Source organism: Xiphophorus couchianus, chromosome 8 (genome assembly GCF_001444195.1).
Source record: "Xiphophorus couchianus chromosome 8, X_couchianus-1.0, whole genome shotgun sequence".
NCBI lineage: Eukaryota > Metazoa > Chordata > Actinopteri > Cyprinodontiformes > Poeciliidae > Xiphophorus > Xiphophorus couchianus.
This window is the reverse complement of record NC_040235.1, coordinates 28675969-28697383: the sequence shown is the minus strand read 5'-3', so window position 1 is coordinate 28697383 and position 21415 is coordinate 28675969. Positions and strand designations below refer to the sequence as shown.

At 40.8% G+C, this 21415-nt stretch overlaps 1 protein-coding gene across 2 annotated transcripts in view; it reads left to right on the top strand.

The window, feature by feature from the left end:
• Nucleotides 1–21415, top strand: part of mvb12ba (multivesicular body subunit 12Ba) — a 37559-nt gene that overhangs the window by 4256 nt on the left and 11888 nt on the right. For both annotated transcript variants that reach the window (XM_028024717.1, XM_028024715.1), the window contains exons 2-6: nt 1374–1496; nt 1960–2067; nt 11152–11248; nt 18310–18439; nt 20326–20463. In XM_028024717.1, the coding sequence (XP_027880518.1) occupies nt 1386–1496; nt 1960–2067; nt 11152–11248; nt 18310–18439; nt 20326–20463 (584 nt within the window). In that variant the 5' untranslated portion in view covers nt 1374–1385. The remainder of the gene's footprint in view (nt 1–1373; nt 1497–1959; nt 2068–11151; nt 11249–18309; nt 18440–20325; nt 20464–21415) is intronic.

Here is a 21415-nt window from a genome sequence, read left to right as displayed (position 1 = left end):
TCGACACAGTTTCTCCCTCATCAGTACAGTTTTGCGCGGTCACATACAAACGACACAGGAATTGTATCGGTCATGTGGTTTTCCTTAAAGTGATACGCGCAGACACAGGGTTTCATCTTGTTTGCTCACCGCATGTGCCGAGGTTTCTGTGTCATCTGGCCCATCACTAAAGACTGGGCCAAGAAATATTTGAAGACAGATTTTAAGGTTTAAGGATGGATTGAGAGGATCAGATGGATAGTGCTGTGGGTGGATCAGTAACAGTCAGAGAGCTCCACTTCTAGTCAGATGCCAGCAAGGTGGAGGTGGGGTACTAGTCTGGGTTGTATTACTAAAGCTGGTTGGACCTTTTTGGGTTAATATGGACTCAAAATCAACTAAACCTCCTGCCAGTTTTTAGAGGTTTTAGAGACTCTTAAAGTAGTGGTTCAGGAAGATGTCTCATCCTTCAATTCAATAAGAGAATTTTTAAATAATGCACCATCACATACAGTAATAGTTTAGGAGTTATTTCTCTATTTTCAGTTAAATCTTAGAATTTAGATTATTTAATTTATTTTTATTTGCCTATTTTGTGGCTGATTTACAATTAGAAATTTTGTTTAATTCTAGTTATTTAGAATATGTTTTTTTGGCTAGTAATTCACTTAATCAGTTCATTTTCATTTTGGGATGTGGGTGTTTCACATATAAATACCTAGAGATTAGGTAGCTATTTATGCACATGGGTGGTCACATGGTTTTTTACCAGTTACTTTGACAGTCTGTCCATCCAGTCAGTGAGTCGTCAGTCACCTGGTGAGACAATTAGGTAGCCAAACAATAGAGTTCTGGTGATGTTTGTACCATGCTTTACCTGCATCTATGGAATAAACATAGAACTACATTTTTGACTTTTGATCCTTTTTGGAATCAAAAACACTGTGCCAGAAACCCACAGTGCATCAAGTGTCTATTTGAGTTGAATTCACTTTTGCTCTGATCACCTTGAAGTTTTTTGATTTTTGGATTTTGAGTTTTTGGACAAATAGTCACTAAAAATAGTGTTGAAGATAAGAAACATGGCCCCCTTCTTCACCTGACCTGAACCCAATTGAAAGCTTATGCTCAGTAAGACAGGAATTAAGTTTACTTAAATAATAATCATAATAACCCAATTATGTTGAAGATGAAGTCAGTAATATATTGAATTTTGCATCTAAAAATGGGTTTTGTTTCAGAGTTCCCTTTAATGGGAGGAAGCTATGCAAAGTTGTATATATTTTAAGCTCTTTTTTTTAAAACATCACATTCAGTTTTATTGTTGGACTTTCTGCTTCCACTACCTTTCCTCAGCTTAAGTTTATTCATTTGAGTAATTTACTTTGTTGCAGAACACTGCAGAGATGCCTGAGGTCCGGGACCTTTCAGAGGCCTTGCCAGAGATGTCTATGGATCCAATCACTGGAGTTGGAGTAGTGGCTTCCAGGAATAGGGCCCCCTCTGGATATGATGTGGTAAACTATGAAGCACGCCTGGAACATATGAAATGATATATAAATTTGAGCAATTCTGCAAAGTAAAAAAAAAAAAGAGTAGAAAATATTTTTCATATTTAACAGGCAAAAAAAAATTTCTACATGTAAATTATGATCTAGAACTGAGTAAAATGTGTACAGCCTTCTTTTTAAATTTCCAAGTGAACATGTAGAGCATAAACTTTTGAGCCCTGTGTGTTTGTAACTCTCCTAGCTAAGCCATTTAATGTGTTGCTTTAAATAGTTAAAATTGTTTAGTGGTGGTGTTTTCTTGCAACACCTATCAATATGATCTATATGTCTTCTAAAGATATTCATTCTTTAGAAGAAAACAAGAAGCTGTGCCACTCCAAAGATACTGTTGTGACTGCTTTGGCAAACAGTTGGATGAATCATTGTCTCAGGTCAGTGATTCCTCCACTCTCCAATTTTCCTTTTCTAGATATCTATAACAACAGATGGCCTGGATGCAGACTTGTGGAAAGATGGCCTTTTCAAATCCAAGGTGACCCGTTACCTGTGTTTCACCAGAGTTTTCTCTAAAGAAAATGTAAGTCAGCTCCCTTTATCAACAAACACAAAGAAAATATTCAGTATGTATGAACACTTTTAATCTGTCTCTCAAATCAGAAGAGTAACAGAGTTTTCAATGTCTATGGCAGTACTTCTCAAATAGTGGAGCGCGCCCCCCAGGGGGGCATGGTGAAGTGTCAGGGGGGGCGCGAGAAGCAGGACTTTATAATAGCCTATATGCCACAAGTGGTGGTGACGTATTTTCGTTTAAATTTTCGCCACATAGATCGCTTCCAGGTACCGCTTGCTCCTACTGTTTTTAGCCATATCTGTAAGAGCTGTACCATGAACAAGACGCAGAAGTTAATATATCTTCGAGCTACTGGTACAACAACTGAGTTTTGTTGTGTGCCGTTGTGACCAATAATTAGCCAGTACAATCCAGTGCTTAGTTTTTTCATTTTCCTGCTGATATCAAGGTGACAACGGACTGTATCCAAAACGTAGCCACTAAAGCTAACACACGGTTTGTAGCTGCCTGGTATTTCAAAACTTGAGGATATTGTAGATCCAGCGTCAGAAATGGGAAGACGGACATTCGTATGTGCTTCGTTCACTGGAATAATTTGTTGGAGGAAAATAATGCGGGAAGAAATCCACTGCTACAGTAACAGGGTGAGAATAGAGGCAGCAATTCGGCACAAGGTAAGTCAATGTGTGTGTGTTGATATATGCGTTTGTATACCAAGTATTCAATTATTTTTAGGTAAGTCCTTAGTTTTTTTTTTTTTTTTTTAATATTACATTTATATAAAATACACTTAACATGGAGTCAGAGCAGCCCTCTGATACCTAGCAAGGTAATTTAAGAACAGCTGAGGGCAGCAACGCTTCAGTATGAAAATTATTCCGTCTTTCTGTTCTACCAACACCGAGCAACACGATCCAAACCACACAGGTAGCCAGTCAAATTAAAGTCAAAAAACCTTCCCTTTCTAGTGTCACCTCTCCACATAAAAATCCCACAGAACAAGTCACTCTACGAACAGCAAAGAAGGGCTTATTTCCTGAATCCCAAAAATATCATCATCATCAATCACTTTATTTTGTTAAATTGTCCACATTAAACACAGAAAACAACAAAAGAAAAAAAAAAACAACAATAAGCAAACCCATAATTTACCAAAAATGTAATAGGCTGAAGTAAAGCTTATTCTTGCCTACCCTTTTTTTATACCTAACAATCTACCAAGATATCTCCACAAAACATATACAGGTCCTTCTTAAAATATTAGCATATTGTGATAAAGTTAATTATTTTCCATAATGTAATAATAAAAATTGAACATTCATATATTTTAGATTCATTGCACACTAACTGAAATATTTCAGGTCTTTTATTGTCTTAATATGGATGATTTTGGCATACAGCTCATGAAAATCCAAAATTCCTATCTCACAAAATTAGCATATCATGAAAAGGGTCTCTAAACAAGCTATGAACCTAATCATCTGAAGCAACAAATTAACTTAAACACCTTCCTGAGGCCTTTAAAACTCCCAGCCTGGTTCATCACTCAAAACCCCAATCATGGGTAAGACTGCCAACTTGACTGCTGTCCAGAAGGCCATCATTGAATAAAGAGTTTATCAGTTGGTTCATGGTATCCCACTTTATTAGTAAGCCTTATAGCTTTTTTTGCAACTTAATTAATATATCAATGGTTGTTTTACTTGCATTTCCCCAGATTTCTGAGCAATAAGACAAATAAGGCATAGCCAAAGAAGAATATATAATATGCAAGCCTTTAATATTTATTAAATCTTTTATTTTAAACAATGTTCCAATAGTTTTTGCAACTTTATTTTTAATATATTCTATGTGAAGGCTTCCAACTAAGTTTATTGTCTATAATAATCCCTAAAAATTTTGTCTCAGACTCTTTTGATTTCAACTCCATAAAACTTTACATTATTATAGATCTAATTACCAGAGAATACCATGAATTTAGTTTTTTCTTCATTTAACGTCAACTTAATGTAATCAAACCATGTTTTCAACTCAGCTAACTCTTTTTCTACTGTTTTTTATTATTTCATCCATATTTTTTCCAAAAGAAAAGAAATTTGTATCGTAAGCAAACATTATAAACTTTAAAATACTGGATACTGCAAAAATATTGTTTAAATAAAGTATAAATAATTTAGGTCTTAGGACTGAGCCTTGAGGAAGACCACATCTTGTTATGTCTGTTTGTGACTTTGTGTTGTTAATTTGTACATATTGTAATCTATTACTCAAACAACTCTTTAACCACTGGTATGTAACCCCCGTAGGCCATACAGTTGCCTAATAGTCGTGCATGGTCAATAGTATCAAATGCCTTACATAGGTTAATAAACACACCTACGGTATTAAGCTTCTGGTCAACTGCTGTAGCAATGTGCTCCACAAACTCCATCACAGCTAAAGTTGGGGAGCAGTTGTTCCTGAAGCTGTACTGGTGCCCATTCATTATATTATTTTTATTATGAAAGGAGTCCAGCCTTTTTATGAATAATTAATCCAAAATTTTTGAAAATTGTGGTAGCAATGATATCGGCCTGTAATTTCTTAATATTTGATTGTCGCCACTTTTATGGACTGGAAAAACCTTTGCTATCTTCATTTTGTCAGAAAAAGTTCCAGTTAAGAATGATCTGTTACAAATATAGGTGAGAGGTTTAATAATAATATAAATGACCTCTTTCACGATCGCCATATCAATATCTTTACAATCTTTGGATTTCTTATTTTTTAATTTTTTAACTACGTCTATTACCTCACTTTCACTCACTATTCCCAGGAACATTGTATTAATATTATTCAATTTATAATTATGTTTTCCATCTCTAACCTTTGGCAATTCGTTTACTAAATTAGGACCAATATTAACAAAGGACTTATTAAAAACTTCAACAATATCCTCTTTTTTTCCACTATAATGTTATTGTATTTAACACATATTGGGGAATCTCTATCTTTATTATTAATTATATTCCAGGTTAGTGTCATTGCAGTATTTTTGCAGTAGCCTATCATAATGATCCTGCTTTTGCTTTCTCAGCACTAATGTTAACTTATTTTTATATATTTTATATTTTTCTTCTTTTTCCTGAGTTGGGCACTTAATGAAATCCTTATATAATATGACATCGTACCTTTGCTGTTTGTTTCATAATTATAATCCACATTAGTGTAAATTTTTCCATTTGTTTGCTATAGATTTTTCTTGCGTTACACAGACGTAATTCCTCTTTTTTCGCTTTTTTTATCTCTGAGATTCTGCTTAGAAAAATTATGCTATGGTTACATCACCCTTCTGCTTTTTATTATTAAATGGTAAATTTAGGTTTGCCTGGACTTTTATAAACTAATAACCAGTGGCAGCACCAGGGGGGTGTTAGGGAGTGCTATAGCTCCCCCTGGAAAAGTCATAGCACCCCCAGAAAATATTAGATTTGCTTCCATCTGATTTAACATTACCGTATTTTCCGCATTATAAGGCGCACCTAAAAACTTTCAATTTTCTCAAAAGCCGAGAGTGCGCCTTATAATCCGGTGCGCCTTATATATGGACCAATATTGAGCCACAACAGGTCTCGCAACTACGGTAAGCAGCCTCGTCTTCATTTTCCCCCATAGAAGAACAAGCGCGCGGTGTATGGTGGGATATATGACTGCGCGATTTGTGTGTTTGTGTAAAGACCCCAAAATGGCTCCTATTAAGAGACACGCTTATGACGCAAATTTTAAACTCAAGGCGATCAGTCACGCAGTAGAACACTGGAATAGAGCAGCAGCGAGAGAATTTAACATTAACGAATCAATGGTGCGGACGTGGAGGAAGCAACAGCTGTTTATTCATTTTGGGAATGAACGGAGTTGTCAGAACGCTGGTTTGTAATCTATTAATAAAGTTTGACTGACCTATCTGACTGTTTTGTTGACATTCCCTTTAGCGCAGCTCCATTTAATGGATGCATAACGTAACCCCAGCCTCTACTGTAGCGTCTATTCTATGCGCCTTATACGGCGGTGCGCCTTATATATAAAAAAAGTTTTAAAATAGGCCATTCATTGAAGGATCACCTTATAATGTGGTGCGCCTTATAGTGCGGAAAATACGGTACTTATATGTAGTTGTTGCGGCATTTTCATCAAAAGGCACAAAATAGAAACAAACTATTATATACTGAGTTAAAAAAAAAACATCACACAAGAGGATTTAAACTTTGTCTATGCGTATTATCACTTCTGTGACATGATGCCGGCTCCTCCCCCATGCACACATATAGCAATCCTCCCCCAATTATTCCAGGGCATTTGTCAGCAACTGACCAATCGGCTATCGCAATTTGTCAGAAAGTGTACATCCCTTATCTAGATGGACTGTCAACACAATATTGACAGTGTTTATCATAGCAAACTACCATATGTTAGTCAGCACGAAGTTAATTGGTAGTAAGCATAAAAACTTTTATCATAAGGACACTTATTGATAGTCAAATCAAGCTTTGTAGCGGTTAAGTAGGCAATTAAATAAACACAAGAAAAAAAGCGACATAAATATGACAATATGACCCTTTGCACATCACATCACTGTCTCCACCACGATGGATGTCCAAACCTATGATCTCCTGTATAAAACTTGTCAAAATACGTACATGTGGTAGCCTAATATCGCTTTTATTTAGTTGATTTCGCAGTAAAATGGTCACAAGGTGCTGCGCGATCGGCTGCACAGACAGACAAGGGTCGAAACCAAGCTTGTCATTTTATTTATTTATTTTTTTTTTTAAAGGTTTTGTTGGCTCTAGTGGCCTTTATTTGAAAGTAGTTTGACAGGAAACAGGGTAATCAGAGAGGGGGAAGACATGCGGCAAATGTCGTCAGGCAGGGAATCGAACCTACGACCACCGCTACAAGACTAAGGCCTCAACGTGGGTCATACTTTGCCCCTGCGCCACCACAGCACCCCATTGTCATTTTATTTTAACGAGGAAAGATTCGGCGATGGATAGCAGCTGTCAATCATAAAGACTAGCAGCTCTCGGTGTAACTGCGGATTTACAGCGAACACTTTATACAAGGTAAGCAGATTAATGTTCATATACTTTATAAGTAAGTATGATTAGAAAGATATCAAACATCGCATTATGGAGACGATAGCGTCTGACCATCAGTAACCATGGAAACAATGTCACGCCGTCATGTAGTCTAGCATGTATGGAAAAAAATGATTAGCGTCTCGTCTTTTGTACTTTTTTAAGGCTGCTCCAGTTTAAGGGGAAACGCTGTTTATGACACAATGACGTAAATCATGTGGTGTGAGTTCAGGCAAAGTCGGCTAATTCAGGCTAATTTGATCAACACGTCAGAAGGCAGGAGATATGGGTCGGTTTCTAAGCTAGCTGTTTCAGGCTTCTGTAAATACTGCGATCTATGAGCCCCAACCAGGTGTGTTACATTCACAGACAAATTAGCTTGACTTGAACAAATAGAAGCCATGAATAAACACAAAAACAACTTGGGAAAACAACTTCAGCCGCTCAGTACAATACTCCAGATTCTCACTTCCGAACTACATCATGGCACTTCGAATGATTAAGTAAGGGGTCAATACTTGGGTATCCCTTTTGTCATAAATGCTGTTTTAACCTAAACAATGTGTATTATCTGGAAGTATTCTGGCTAATGACTCAAAGCTTTGTGCTGACGTCTAAGGGTCAAATAAACGCAAATCAGTCTGATTAAAATAGCAATACTAATGCGTGTGTTGATAACTATAGGGTAAAAAGATCCGTCAGAATCCTCAGTAAAATACTTAGTTTCCCCTTAGCACCTGCAGGAAAAAAATTCTGGAGCCGCCACTGCTAATAACTCTCCTATGCATAATTTTTTTGTATTACTGTTGGTACAGATAATAGGCAAACCCTGTGTTGCGTCTGCTAGTAGTTTATATTAATTTCAGCTACAGACTTTCAAAAGAATATTCAGATTTTCACATGCATTTTCTAAGTAGTAAATATTTCAGTTTACTCTTACTCAGTAACTTCACTGTTGTTAGATCTCTGAAATATTTTTTGCAGTTTATTTAATTGTGATACAGGAACTGTTTCACTTAAATATTTAATTTCCTGAGATATTGTCAATTTATTTTCAAGCAAAACTCTCAAAAAGAGATTAGGGTTTATTAGTTTTTGATTACATTGTGTGGCTAAGTATGAACACTTATTATTTTTTTAAAATTGTTTTTAATTTTTCAGGTTTGCATGGTAACACTACGTGTTTCTGAGCCATGATTGAGCCGCTCTACCATTACCTTTCCCTTGGATCCAAGCACCTGGACCTGCTGACTGGTACGGTGTCCATCATTCCACGGTCTGCCAGATCATCACAGCATGTACCAACTTTTTATTTACAGTACTCAGTTAAATTAGGATCTGGAAACTGGAGGACCAGATATGCAAAAAGCTACCTGCAGACTTTATTGGCTGCCCTGACACTGCAGTGATCCTGCATTGAGCTATGCCAGTCTTCCTCTCCTCCAGAGTGACGTGTTTTTATCATCAATAAAAGCAAACAAGTCTGATGTCTGAGTAACTGCTGTTCATTTTGTTATCCTGTTTGTACTTACAATAAAATTGAATCTCTTTTGTAATACTCTGCATTTCACAAACATTTTTTTCCCCTTTTCTCAGTGTTTACATTATATCAAGTATTTGCATGTAGATTCAAGTGGGATATTAACATGCAACACTTTTAAGTAATACCAGCAAAAAATTTGAATATTAAGTAATATGCAGTCAGTCAGGTGATTCAATATACTGAATAAGGCTGGATGATATGACAAGTTTTTTTTTCATACCAGATTTGATTTTAATCGATTCCTCCCCGTCCTCAATTTCTATAAAAAATACAAATAATTACAAAAAATACTTTCAGAAGTGCCTTTTTTTTAAAGTCATCTCTTCTATGAGTTGTATAAGGAAGCATTTTGGCCAGGTTACAAGAATTTTTAATTACGAGAACGCAGTCATCATAACAGCAGAATAAAGATGCAATTTTATAACAATGTCTTAAAATTACAAGAAGTCGTTTTCATGAGAAATAAAGATTCAGATTGATCTGACATAACCTCAGTCCATGTGGTTCTGACACATTTGTCAGTTATCAAGAGGATGTACAGTACATTGCCACTTCAATTGATCAGGTAAGCATTAAGGTAAAAATACTTAATAGAGCAAATATACAAAATGGAAATAGAGCTACAAAATGGAAACAGAGCTATAGGTAGGAATACTTTCTATATAACGAAAAGCAAAGAGGTTAATAGCAGGAGACTGAAAAGTTGTTGGCAGCATTAGCTCAGCCGATGCCTCCCTCCAGGAAGCCACTAAATAGAACTCCAGTCCAACTCCAGCTATAATAAAGATAAAAAAAGAAATAAAACAGAAAGGTAAAATAACAAATAATGCCAATTTCGTAATTCAGATCTAATGCGTTCCAGATGCAAAAAACATTCTGAAATTTATTATTGATATTTTACAAATTTCACAAATCAATTAGAAGGTTTCACAAATGTTTTATTTATTCTGCTATTAGAGCAGAATAATTTAGTTAGGTTTAAATGTCTGGGTGTTGTAGGTTTTAAAATACAACACATTAAGAATAGTGAAAAGTAAATGTAATCGTTTAGCTATTTTCCGAATTAGAAGCTACATTTGGAAGCTAACTTCAGCTTCGACTGATAGCTCTTGGGTACTATATACTGTATATATAGATAGATGTATAGATGTATATGTATGTAGATGTAGATACATACACATCTATCTATAGCTAGATAGATATAGATAGATGTCTGTCTGTATCTATCTATCTATCTGTCTGTCTGTCTGTCTGTCTGTCTGTCTCTGTCTGTCTGTCTGTCTGTCTGTCTGTCTGTCTGTCTGTCTGTCTGTCTGTCATCGCACACATAATCAAAACACTTAACGTTTACATAGCATCTTTGTAAGATTGTCCCTGTTAGCTACATGAGGCATTATGGTGAATACAAACAATTTATTAACTTACCTTTGAAGTTATTGTGAAGTTTGACACATACAGCTTAAATCCCTTTGTTGTTGGTGGTGCGTTTCAGGACGTCTGAATAGTTCTATCAGCATCATTAACAGTCCTGCAACGACAGAGAAGCCATTGTTAACATACTGTTGCCTGCGCCCGGAAGTGATCTATGTGGCAAAAAAATGCGGAAGTGCTAAAACGGAAGTCCGTGGCATATAGGCTATTGATATTAATTTTAATTGAATTTTTCGGTTTGTTGTTTTTAAGACTAGTTGTGGGTTAAAATACCGTTTCACTGGCGATGTTTTCCCGTAACATATAATTACCCAGTAATATTTGTACTTGTCCTGTCTATTTAACATCTTTTAATACAAAAACACGGTGGACCGCCTTGGCGCTCCGACCACCAGGCTTAGCAAGTTTTCTGGGGGAAACCCTGAGTAATGTTTTTAGATGGCAATGTTATTTTTTAGATGGCAATATTATCTTTCTCACCAATATACTTACCTCTCTCCACAATAATTAAATGCTGCACTAACGAAAATTTTATCGGCACAAACCTGCACTAACGGAGCACTAAAAAAGTAGATCACTTTGGTTTGTTTTGGAGCAAGATGGGAAGCTGGTGATGTCATTGGCCAAAATTATAACTTTTGACCTAAAAAATAATTTTTAATATCTCAGAAACAAAGTAGCACAAACGAAAATGTTAAGGGCACAAACTGCACTAATCACTCAGGCTTTTTGCTGGAATTTTTCATGTGAGTGGGATATCGGCTTCACTTAGCTTAGCTTAAAAATATTGCATACAAACAGTTATTTTAGGATCTTGATATTTTGCAGATTATATAAATAACAACTACTAAAGGATCATTCTGTAATCTGTCCTTAATCTGTGGAGACATTAACAACTTTTAAAAATCTTTCTCTATTAAATTTCATAATGATATATATATCTATCCTTGTAAGCACTGATGCAGCTCTCTCTGATGTGCTCTGCTTCTGTCACTCTAGAGCCATTTAGGCAATGTTCTTGTAGACATGAAGCTGATTGATATAAAGGACACTTTGCCAGTGGGCTTCATCCCAATCCAGGAGACTGTCGACACTCGTAAGTCATCAACCAGCCAATGGCATCAAAAGTCTAAAAATTATTTTGATCTTCAAATGTTTGTGTTGAAACTCAATAATCACAGTAACCGTATGTGATTACTGTGATTATCATATACGGTGATAATCACAGTATCACCGCTCTGTAATAAATTAGTCCTTTATTACAGAGCTCCCTTGGGGGCATGGGGAATTGTTTTTTCCTTTTGCTTTCCCTCGCAATAATGTACTTATCAGTTTATGCGGCATAATTGAATACTGTAAGCCTTTTCTTACGATGGACGCCATACTTTCTGCTTTAAAATAAGGTTATGTGTGAGAGACACAGAATTTATGAGTTTATTTATTTATTTTACTGTTCATGTGTGTTATAGTTCACAGGTACCCCACCCAGTTTGTTTTGTTTATTACAATAAGTTCATTCAGTCTTCATTGTAGCTTGTTCATTCCTTCAGAACTTGGTTTTGTGTCTGTCTTGGTACTGATATGTCCTATATGTCATATGTGTTCCTCGAACACACATGTATCAATGTTTTACGTGTGTTCGTTTGCAAGGCAGTCCATTGTTTTCGTTCTCCTGAGGAGTGTTAGGCACCGAGTGTGACAAGCTGAGTTTTTGTATTAAGATGAATAAAACCTTTTTTTTTTTATCATCTGTGCTTGAGCCCAGCAACATATAATGGCGAGCCAGCCAGGATAGATGTTTTAAAAGGATTTTCGGCGCAAAAAACGGAGACTTTTAGAACCGTTGGAAGGTAACTGTAGCGTTGTGCGCCTGTCAAGGAAAACTCTTTCCGACTATCGGACCTGAGATCTAAGGGATTTAAAAACAGTTTTCATTCAAGGGGTATAAGAACATTTTGTGAGTCCCCATAATGGAACTGGAATCTGCGAGACAAAGTCACAGCCGCGCTTTGTCAGTTAAGCTGTAATCGGCTGTTGGAGGTCAGTTATCAACTGAAATGCTTTGCTACAGAGGAAGAGCCCACGAAAGGCAGTACCAGACGCCAGCTGATGAAAGTTGTAGAAAATAAGCTGAATGAAGTTGAAAGCAGCTATACATCAACTGACGCTGTGCAGTTTGTAAAAGAACTTTTATGGGTCCTGGGCCGACCGGGAGCTAAAGAGGAGCATCGTGGAATTCTCTGCTCGTTCGATACAAGTAACAAATATGAAGAGCTGCAAGAAGAGATCAAAGCCATAGCGGAGAAACTCAGACTAACGGAAGCCGCTGCCAGCTTCGGACTGAGCTCATCAGCCAAAGTACAGGAGGTAAGTATTCGTTGTGAGTTTCGCATCTGTGGTCAAATAGGAGGGAGTGGGCAGCGTGATCGGCTGTCCTACACTAGCCTGCTGCACTAGATAGAAAATGGACTCCGCAACGGCCACAGTGAGCTAGAAGTTATTGAAGCGGTGATGAGAGCAATTAACCCTGGTCTCAAGCTGCGTGATATGCTGGAAATAAAGACTGATTTGACGCTCCCACAGCTAACGACAATATTAAAAGGACATTACAGAGAAGATGACACATCTGACTTGTACCAAAAACTGGTTAATCTTTCCCAGTCTGTTGGGGCTGCAGAACCTGCCAGAGCAATGGAAAAGGAGACAACTGCACCCATTGCTTCAAATGTGGCCAGCTGGGTCACATCTCCAGAGGATGCAGAGCTCCACATCAGCAGCAGAAAAACATCGGCGGGCCACTGTCATGGGACCAGCAGTGACCCGGCTACCACATGAGGAGTCCCGCCGCTGCCTTTTCTGCCACCGGGAAGAATCAGTTGACGCTCCACTCCAGAGGTGTTTAGGTTGCTCAGCTGCCATGTATTGCTCCAAAGCATGTCAGACACAAAACTGGCACAAACATAACCACGCATGTAAAGCTGTGAGACTAGCTGAACAATATCTGGGTGAAAAAAATTAAGAGTTGTTTTTGAGGAAATTTGGACATTTCCTCAGATAAACAGGGCAAGAAATTAGTAAAACTAATTGGTAGTTGTAAAATGGTGAGCTGCACTTTTGACAATCTACTAGTTGTAGCGCTATGGGACACAGGTGCACAGGCTACAGTGATAAATGACAATTGGAGGGCGGAGCACTTACCTCACACCACTATTAGGGGTATAGATGAGCTCTTAGGATCTTAACCATAAATGGGCTTGCTGCTAATCAAACAGAAATACCATTTATAGGGTGGATTCCCATCTTTAATCCCACAGGGATAAAACGTCTAGCTCTAGCCTTCGCCTGTGCTTATCCCTAGTGACCCAAATGTGGCTCAGGATCCTATTATCGGATACAATGTGATAGAGGAAGTCATCAAAGAGCAATTAAAGCAACAGGGCAATAAAAACAATGATATTGCTAACATAGTAAGCAGTGCTTTTGACATTGATGTTGGATCTGCAAAGACTGTTATCCAGTTAATACAGACATCCCAGAGCCCTCAAAAGGAGATTCAAGTTAAAACAGGACAGAGTAAAGTCATTCTAGGCTCTGATGAAACTCTTAACTATTCGCTGTCAAACTCACATCCAGGCTGACGAGGACACCATAATGTTTTGTCCTACTCTGAACACCAGCAATCCAGAAGGACTTCATGTGCAAGAGTTACTGTTTAAAGTGAAAAGGGGCAACTCAGCCATGGTCCCAGTGTCTGTCACCAACACCACTGGTCATAATGCAACTTTAAAACCACGTCTCATTCTGGGCCACATTGTGGCAGTAAAAGCAATATATCCAGCCGCTTTGCAACCTGTAGAGAACCAACAAACTAACATGACAAGTGATGCAGATGTTAAACAGCAGTGACACGAGTGATATTTGGGATCCTCCTGTACAGATAGATCATTTAACTGGTGAGCAGCAGCTTGCAGTGAAAACAATGCTCAGGGAGGAGTGTAAAGCTTTTGCCAAAGATGAAAATGATGTTGGTTGTATTCCCAGTCTTGGCATTCACATTACTCTCAAAGATCAGACACTTGTTCAAAAGACCTACATGAGTGTGCCTAAACCACTGCATCAGGAAGTAAAATCCTACCTGCAGGACTTGACAACCAGAGGCTGGGATACAAAATCAAAGTCATCCTATTCTTCGTCGATAGTCTGTGTGAGGAAAAAATCAGGCGAGCTCAGACTTTGTGTAGATTATCGAGAACTTAATCGCAAATCAGTACCTGACAGACATCCTATTCCCAGAATACAAGACATGCTGGACAGCCTTACAGGTAGCTCCTGGTTTACAGTATTGGACCAGGGAAAGGCTTATCACGCACTAGCTCCGGCTCCTTCCCCACCAGAGAGGTGACATTCCACGTCCCAAGAGCCAGTTTCTGCAACCGAGGATCGGACCGCCAGGGTCCCCTCCCTTGGCCGCCACCCATCACACAGTGCACCCGACCCCTTTGGCCCCTCCCACGGGTGGTGGGCCCATGGGAGGGGGGGCCCATGTTTCCTCTTCGGGCTGAGCCCGGCCGGGCTCCATGGGTAAAAGCCCGGCCACCAGACGCTCGCCATCGTGCCCCCCCTCCAGGCCTGGCTCCAGAGTGGGGCCCCGGTGACCCGCGTCCGGGCGAGGGAACACCAAGTCCAAGGTTTTCCTTCATCATTGGGGTCTTCGGGCTGCACTTTGTCTGGTCCCTCACCTTGTCTGGTGGGGAAGGAGCCGGAGCTAGTGCGTGAGGTCGAGAGGTTCCGGCTAGAAATAGTCGGTCTCACCTCGACGCATGGCTCTGGTTCTGGAACCAGTCTCCTTGAGAGGGGCTGGACATACTTCCACTCTGGAGTTGCCCAGGGAGAGAGACGTCGGGCAGGAGTGGGCATACTTGTTGCTCCCCATCTCGGCGCCTGTACGTTGGGGTTTACCCCGGTGAACGAGAGGGTAGGATCCCTCCGCCTACGGGTGGGGGGACGGGTTCTGACTGTCGTTTGTGCTTACGGGCCGAACGACAGTTCAGATTACCCACCCTTTTTGGAGTCCTTAGAGGGGGTACTGGAGAGTGCTCCTCCTGGGGACTCCCTTGTTCTGCTGGGGGACTTCAACGCTCACGTGGGCAACGACAGTGAGACCTGGAGGGGCGTGGTTGGGAGGAACGGCCCACCCGACCTGAACTCGAGCGGTGTTCTGTTTCTGGACTTCTGTGCTCGCCATGGATTGTCCATAACGAACACCATGTTCAAGCATAAGGGTGTCCATATGTGCACTTGGCACCAGGACACCCTAGGCCGCAGTTCGATGATCGACTTTGTCATCGTTTCATCGGATCTGCGGCCGTATGTCTTGGACACTCGGGTGAAGAGAGGTACGGAGCTGTCCACTGACCACTACCTGGTGGTGAGTTGGCTCCGGTGGCGGGGGCGAAAGCCGGTCAGACCTGGCAGGCCCAAACGTGTTGTGAGGGTCTGCTGGGAACGTCTGGCGGAATCCCCTGTGAGACGGAGCTTTAACTCCCATCTCCGGCAAAACTTCGAACACGTCCCGGGGGAGGTGGGGGACATGGAGTCTGAGTGGACCGTGTTCCGTGCCTCCATTGTCGAGGCGGCCGATCGGAGCTGTGGCCGCAAGGTTGTCGGTGCCTGTCGCGGCGGCAACCCTCGAACCCGTTGGTGGACACCTTCGGTGAGGGATGCCGTCAGGCTGAAGAAGGAGTCCTATCGAGCCTTTTTGGCCTGTGGGACTCCGGAAGCAGCTGATGGGTACCGGCGGGCGAAGCGGCATGCGGCTTGGGCGGTTGCTGAGGCAAAAACTCGGGTGTGGGAGGAGTTTGGAGAGGCCATGGAGAAAGACTTCCGCACGGCTTCGAGGCGATTCTGGTCCACCATCCGGCGTCTCGGGGGGGGGGAAGCGGTGCAGCACCAACACTGTTTATAGTGGGGATGGTGTGCTGCTGACCTCTACTCGGGACGTTGTGGGCCGGTGGGCAGAGTACTTCGAAGACCTCCTCAATCCCACCAACATGCCTTCCACTGAGGAAGCGGAGCCTGGGGACTCTGGGTTGGGCTCTCCAATCTCTGGGGGCGAGGTCGCCGAGGTGGTTAAAAAGCTCCGCGGTGGCAAGGCCCCGGGGGTGGATGAGATCCGCCCGGAGTTCCTTAAGGCTCTGGATGTTGTAGGGTTGTGTTGGTTGACGCGACTCTGCAATATCGCATGGACATCGGGGGCAGTTCCCCTGGATTGGCAGACTGGGGTGGTGGTCCCCCTGTTCAAAAAGGGGGACCGGAGGGTGTGCTCCAATTATAGAGGGGTCACACTCTTAAGCCTCCCTGGCAAGGTCTATTCAGGGGTCCTGGAGAGGAGGGTCCGTCGGATAGTCGAACCTCGGATTCAGGAAGAGCAGTGTGGTTTTCGTCCTGGTCGTGGAACACTGGACCAGCTCTACACCCTCAGCAGGGTCCTGGAGGGTGCATGGGAGTTCGCCCAACCAGTCTACATGTGTTTTGTGGACTTGGAGAAGGCGTTCGACCGTGTCCCTCGGGGAGCCCTGTGGGGGGTTCTCCGGGAGTATGGGGTACCGGGCCCTTTGATACGGGCTGTCAGGTCCCTGTATGACCGGTGTCAGAGTCTGGTCCGCATTGCCGGCAGTAAGTCGGGCTCGTTTCCGGTGAGAGTTGGACTCCGCCAGGGCTGCCCTTTGTCACCGATTCTGTTAATCACTTTTATGGACAGAATTTCTAGGCGCAGCCAAGGTGTTGAGGGGATCCGATTTGGTGGCCTTAGGATCTCATCTCTGCTTTTCGCAGACGATGTGGTCCTTTTGGCTTCATCAGATCGTGATCTGCAGCTCTCGCTGGAGCGGTTCGCAGCCGAGTGTGAAGCGGCCGGGATGGGGATCAGTGCCTCCAAATCCGAGGCCATGGTCTTGAGCCGGAAAAGGGTAGAGTGCCTTCTCCGGGTCAGGGGGGGTGTCCTGCCCCAAGTGGAGGAGTTTAAGTATCTCGGGATCTTGTTCACGAATGGGGGAAGAAGGGAGCGGGAGATCGACAGGCGGATTGGCGCAGCGTCTGCTGTCAAGCGGGCGCTGTACCGGTCCGTCGTGAAGAGAGAGCTGAGCCAAAAAGCGAAGCTCTCGATTTACCGGTCGATCTACGTTCCCACCCTCATCTATGGTCATGAGCTTTGGGTCATGACCGAAAGAACGAGATCGCGGATACAAGCGGCCGAAATGGGTTTTCTCCGTAGGGTGGCTGGGCTCTCCCTTAGAGATAGGGTGAGAAGCTCAGTCATCCGGGAGGGACTCAGAGTAGAGCCGCTGCTCCTTCACATCGAGAGGAGCCAGTTGAGGTGGCTTGGGCATCTGGTCAGGATGCCTCCTGGACGCCTCCCTGGTGAGGTGTTCCGGGCACGTCCCACCGGGAGGAGGCCCCGGGGAAGACCCAGGACACGCTGGAGGGACTATGTCTCTCGGCTGGCCTGGGAACGCCTCGGGATTCCCCCGGAGGAGCTGGAAGAAGTGGCCGGGGAGAGGGAAGTCTGGGCCTCCCTTCTGAAGCTGCTACCCCCGCGACCCGACCTCGGATAAGCGGAAGAAGATGGATGGATGGATGGATGAAAGGCTTATCATCAGGGGTTTTTAGATGAGGACAGCCAGCCACTCACAGCATTTATTACTCCATGGGGTTTATACCAATGGACTGGAATCCCATTTGGACTCAGTTCAGCCCCAGCAGAATTTCAGAGAAGCATGGAGGAGTGTTTGTGGGGTTTGCGTGATGATGTCTGCCTACCTTACCTTGATGACAATGTCTGTTCACAAACAGACATAAACATGCAGTGAATAAATTGAATTTCAATCAGTTTTTGCACCAAAGAGTTGAGAATAAACACTGAGGCTCTTTAAATGTGTATATATTTGAAATTTGAAATTGACCTTTGTGACAGTATACAAAATAGACCAGCAAATATCGCAGTCAGCATATTGCGAGGGAACGCAAAAAGTATTGCGAGGTAACGTAAAAAATTTTTCCCCGTGTCCCCTAGGGGGCTCTGTACTTTATCACTTTTTTGTATTTATTAGAGATTGTTTTGGTAGTACAGCGATGATATGTCTTTTTTGTCCCTTACAGAGGAACAGGCTTTCAGAAAGAGGCGGCTTTGTATCAAGTTTATTCCGAGAGATTCAACAGAGGCAGCTATCTGTGACATCCGTATCTTGGGACGAACCAAACAGGCCCCTCCTCAGTATACCTTTATTGGGTGAGCAATCTGATATCGGTTGTCAACCTTTGGGCAACAAATTACCAAGAAAAAGAAGTCTGGGCTAAATTATTGTTTTTCACACAAATATTTAGCCAGGAAATGTATTGTAGCTGATGAGTTGTCACACTCATCAGAGTTCTGGTAGAAGTGAATTGATAAAGCTGTCTGCAACTGCAGCACCCATCAACTGTATGTTTTGTTGGTGTCAATGTTTTGCATGTGCAACGGAATACCCTGCTGTTAACATTTTATAGTCATAAAATATGAGAAACTTTGAAATTGCATTGCCATTGTTGGTCACATGAGGAACATTGTTGTTTGTTTTTAGTATCCTAAAAATATACGAAACTTTCAGATGTGAGATCTAAAAAAAACTAGAAAATGTTCTCATTGGCATTGTAAAAATATTCTGTCCCTGAGCTGCTCCAGGTTGAATCACTAGAAAGCTACACAGCGTAAAAGGGCATGCTGTGGCTGTCTCTGGGATAGCAAACAGGACCTGAGGGAAGTTCTTCAAATCTAATAAAATTTGTTTCAAACATTTGTGCTACGTTGGTGCTGGGTTGTGCAGCAAAAATTTTCAGTTGTGCCGCTATCATTTTAAAGATATTAGGAAATGTTTCCAGAGGTCATAAAAGGTCAACCAGCCCACCACCGTCTTCAAATCAGACAAAATTGGTGTCAAACAACTCGACTATGTTTGTGCAGTAAAGATTTTCATGTTTTTCAGGGGTTTTCAGAGATCAACCACCCCTTTTGCTCCTTGGTCACATTTGCAAAAATAAATAAATTTGGTGTCAATAAACTCGGCAAAGTCTGTCCTGGTTTGTGCAGCAAAAGTTTTTGTTTGTGCCGGTATCATTTTAAAGATAATAAAAAAGTGTCCAGAAGTCATCAAAGGTCAATGAAAATCTATTCATGTTGGAACTGTGAATTTCATTTAAAAATGCTTAGGTGTGACCAACCAGCACAAACTTAGCCGAGTTGAGTGACACAAAATTTGTTTATTTTATTTATTTGTTTATTTTGGAAATGTAAATAGGGGTTGGAGATGGTCAACCTCAGATGACCTCTGATGAGCCCTGGAAACATTTTTATTATTATCTTTAAAATGATACTGGGAAAAACAAAAACAAATTTTTTTTCTGCACAAACTTTGTCGAGTTGATTTACACCAAATTTGTTTGAATTCATAAAAGTGTGTGTGGGGGGCTGGTTGACCTTTCATGGCCTCTGGAAACATTTCTTTATATCTTCATAAAGATAGAGGCACAAACAAAAAATTTTGCTGCACAAAACCAGCACCAATGTAGCACAAACATTTAAGACGAATTTTGTTAGATTTGAAGAAGGTGAGTGGGGCAACTTCACTCAAGTAGAAACGGGGACAGTAACTAGAGACTTTTCAACTTATCACTAATTAAAAATCCAAATGACGTTAGCAAAACTTGATTTCATTTCTTCATAATATGATGTAAACTTGGCACAATATTGGTGCTGAAAAGTGCTATGTTAGTATCAGTTGTGATTAACCCACATTTTCATCTTTTTTCTTTCCATTGTCTTGGTATCCCCATTGTTCTCACTCACTAAAATCTGCATTTAGTTATGAAAAAAAAAGGCAGCGGAAATCTGTCCATTTGGGCAAATATTTTTTTTACCAAATAGGGTATGAATTTATAACAACTGAAAAATATTCTCCTGAAAATTTTGTACCTTAGTGCCATTGTTAATGGCAGTTAATATTTAACATATTCAACTTACCTACTGTAGACTAGTTCACTTCAATTTTTATTTTTGGTAATTGAGAGTTTTGTTGTGTGGGCTATTTAATTGGATAAGGTTTTTCTTCTGTTGTCTCTCTGTGTTCCATTTGATTGCAGGGAGCTCAACAACATGGGAATCTGGTATCGCATGGGGAATGTTCCTCGTGCTCCAGACTCGACGCACACACCAACAACCAACAATGTCCAAAATGCTAATTCCTCCACTGTTCCAATCTCATCTACTCCTATGCCCAAGTATGTCCAGTGAACTCAGGGTTTCTCCCAGAAAACATGCTAAGTAGGGCAGCTAAGGCAGTCCACAATGCTCCACTGTGTTTTTGTTTTAAAAATGTTACTAATAGCCAGAAAATGTGAAAATAAGATTAGGTAATTATGTGTTATTTCAAGACTTTATTGACAACACTCAAAACACTAAATATAGAGTATTAAAAAGGCAAACATAAAAAGAATACAATATAAATATTTTTTTGCACTTCAGTTAAATCCTAAAGACATAGTCAGTCAGTGGATCTTAAATCAAGCTATGCTTAATTTAAGATCTCATTTAGAAGTGAAATAAGTTAAAAGAAATATTACATAAAATCGAACCCTGATGAGTAGGCCTGTCACGATCGCAAATTTTGCTCAACAATTAATTGTCTCAAAAATTAATGCGATAAACGATAATATTGTTTGAAGACCTTTTTACACTGATTTAATGGAAATGACGTAATAATGCATGTGATTTCCTGCCAAAGATAGATACACTTTATTTTCAAAAGAACACTTAACACTGGAACTGATAAACAAAATAAACAAAACAACCAAAAACAAAAATAAAATGGATTCTCAGTCTCCATGAACAAAAAACTCACTTGAAAAAAAAAAACTAAACAACATAAAGCCAAAGTGGAAATAAATACTGCATTCAACCAAAAGATTATGAAGTCTGTATATTATGTTGCCCTTCAGTAATAATTAGATTTAAATAGAGAAGATGGGCACATCGACCACCTGATGCAATAGTTCACACTACATGATTTTTGCTCCTATTTTTCCCCTTAACACAATCTTAAAACGTTGGTCTTTCTAAGATTGTGTGGTGTGTTATGGTAGATCGTCGTTGCCGCTCCGATCTAAATTGTCCCCGACTGGGAGCTTTAACGCAACCTGTTGAATGTGACAGGTAGCCAATCAGAAAGCGCGG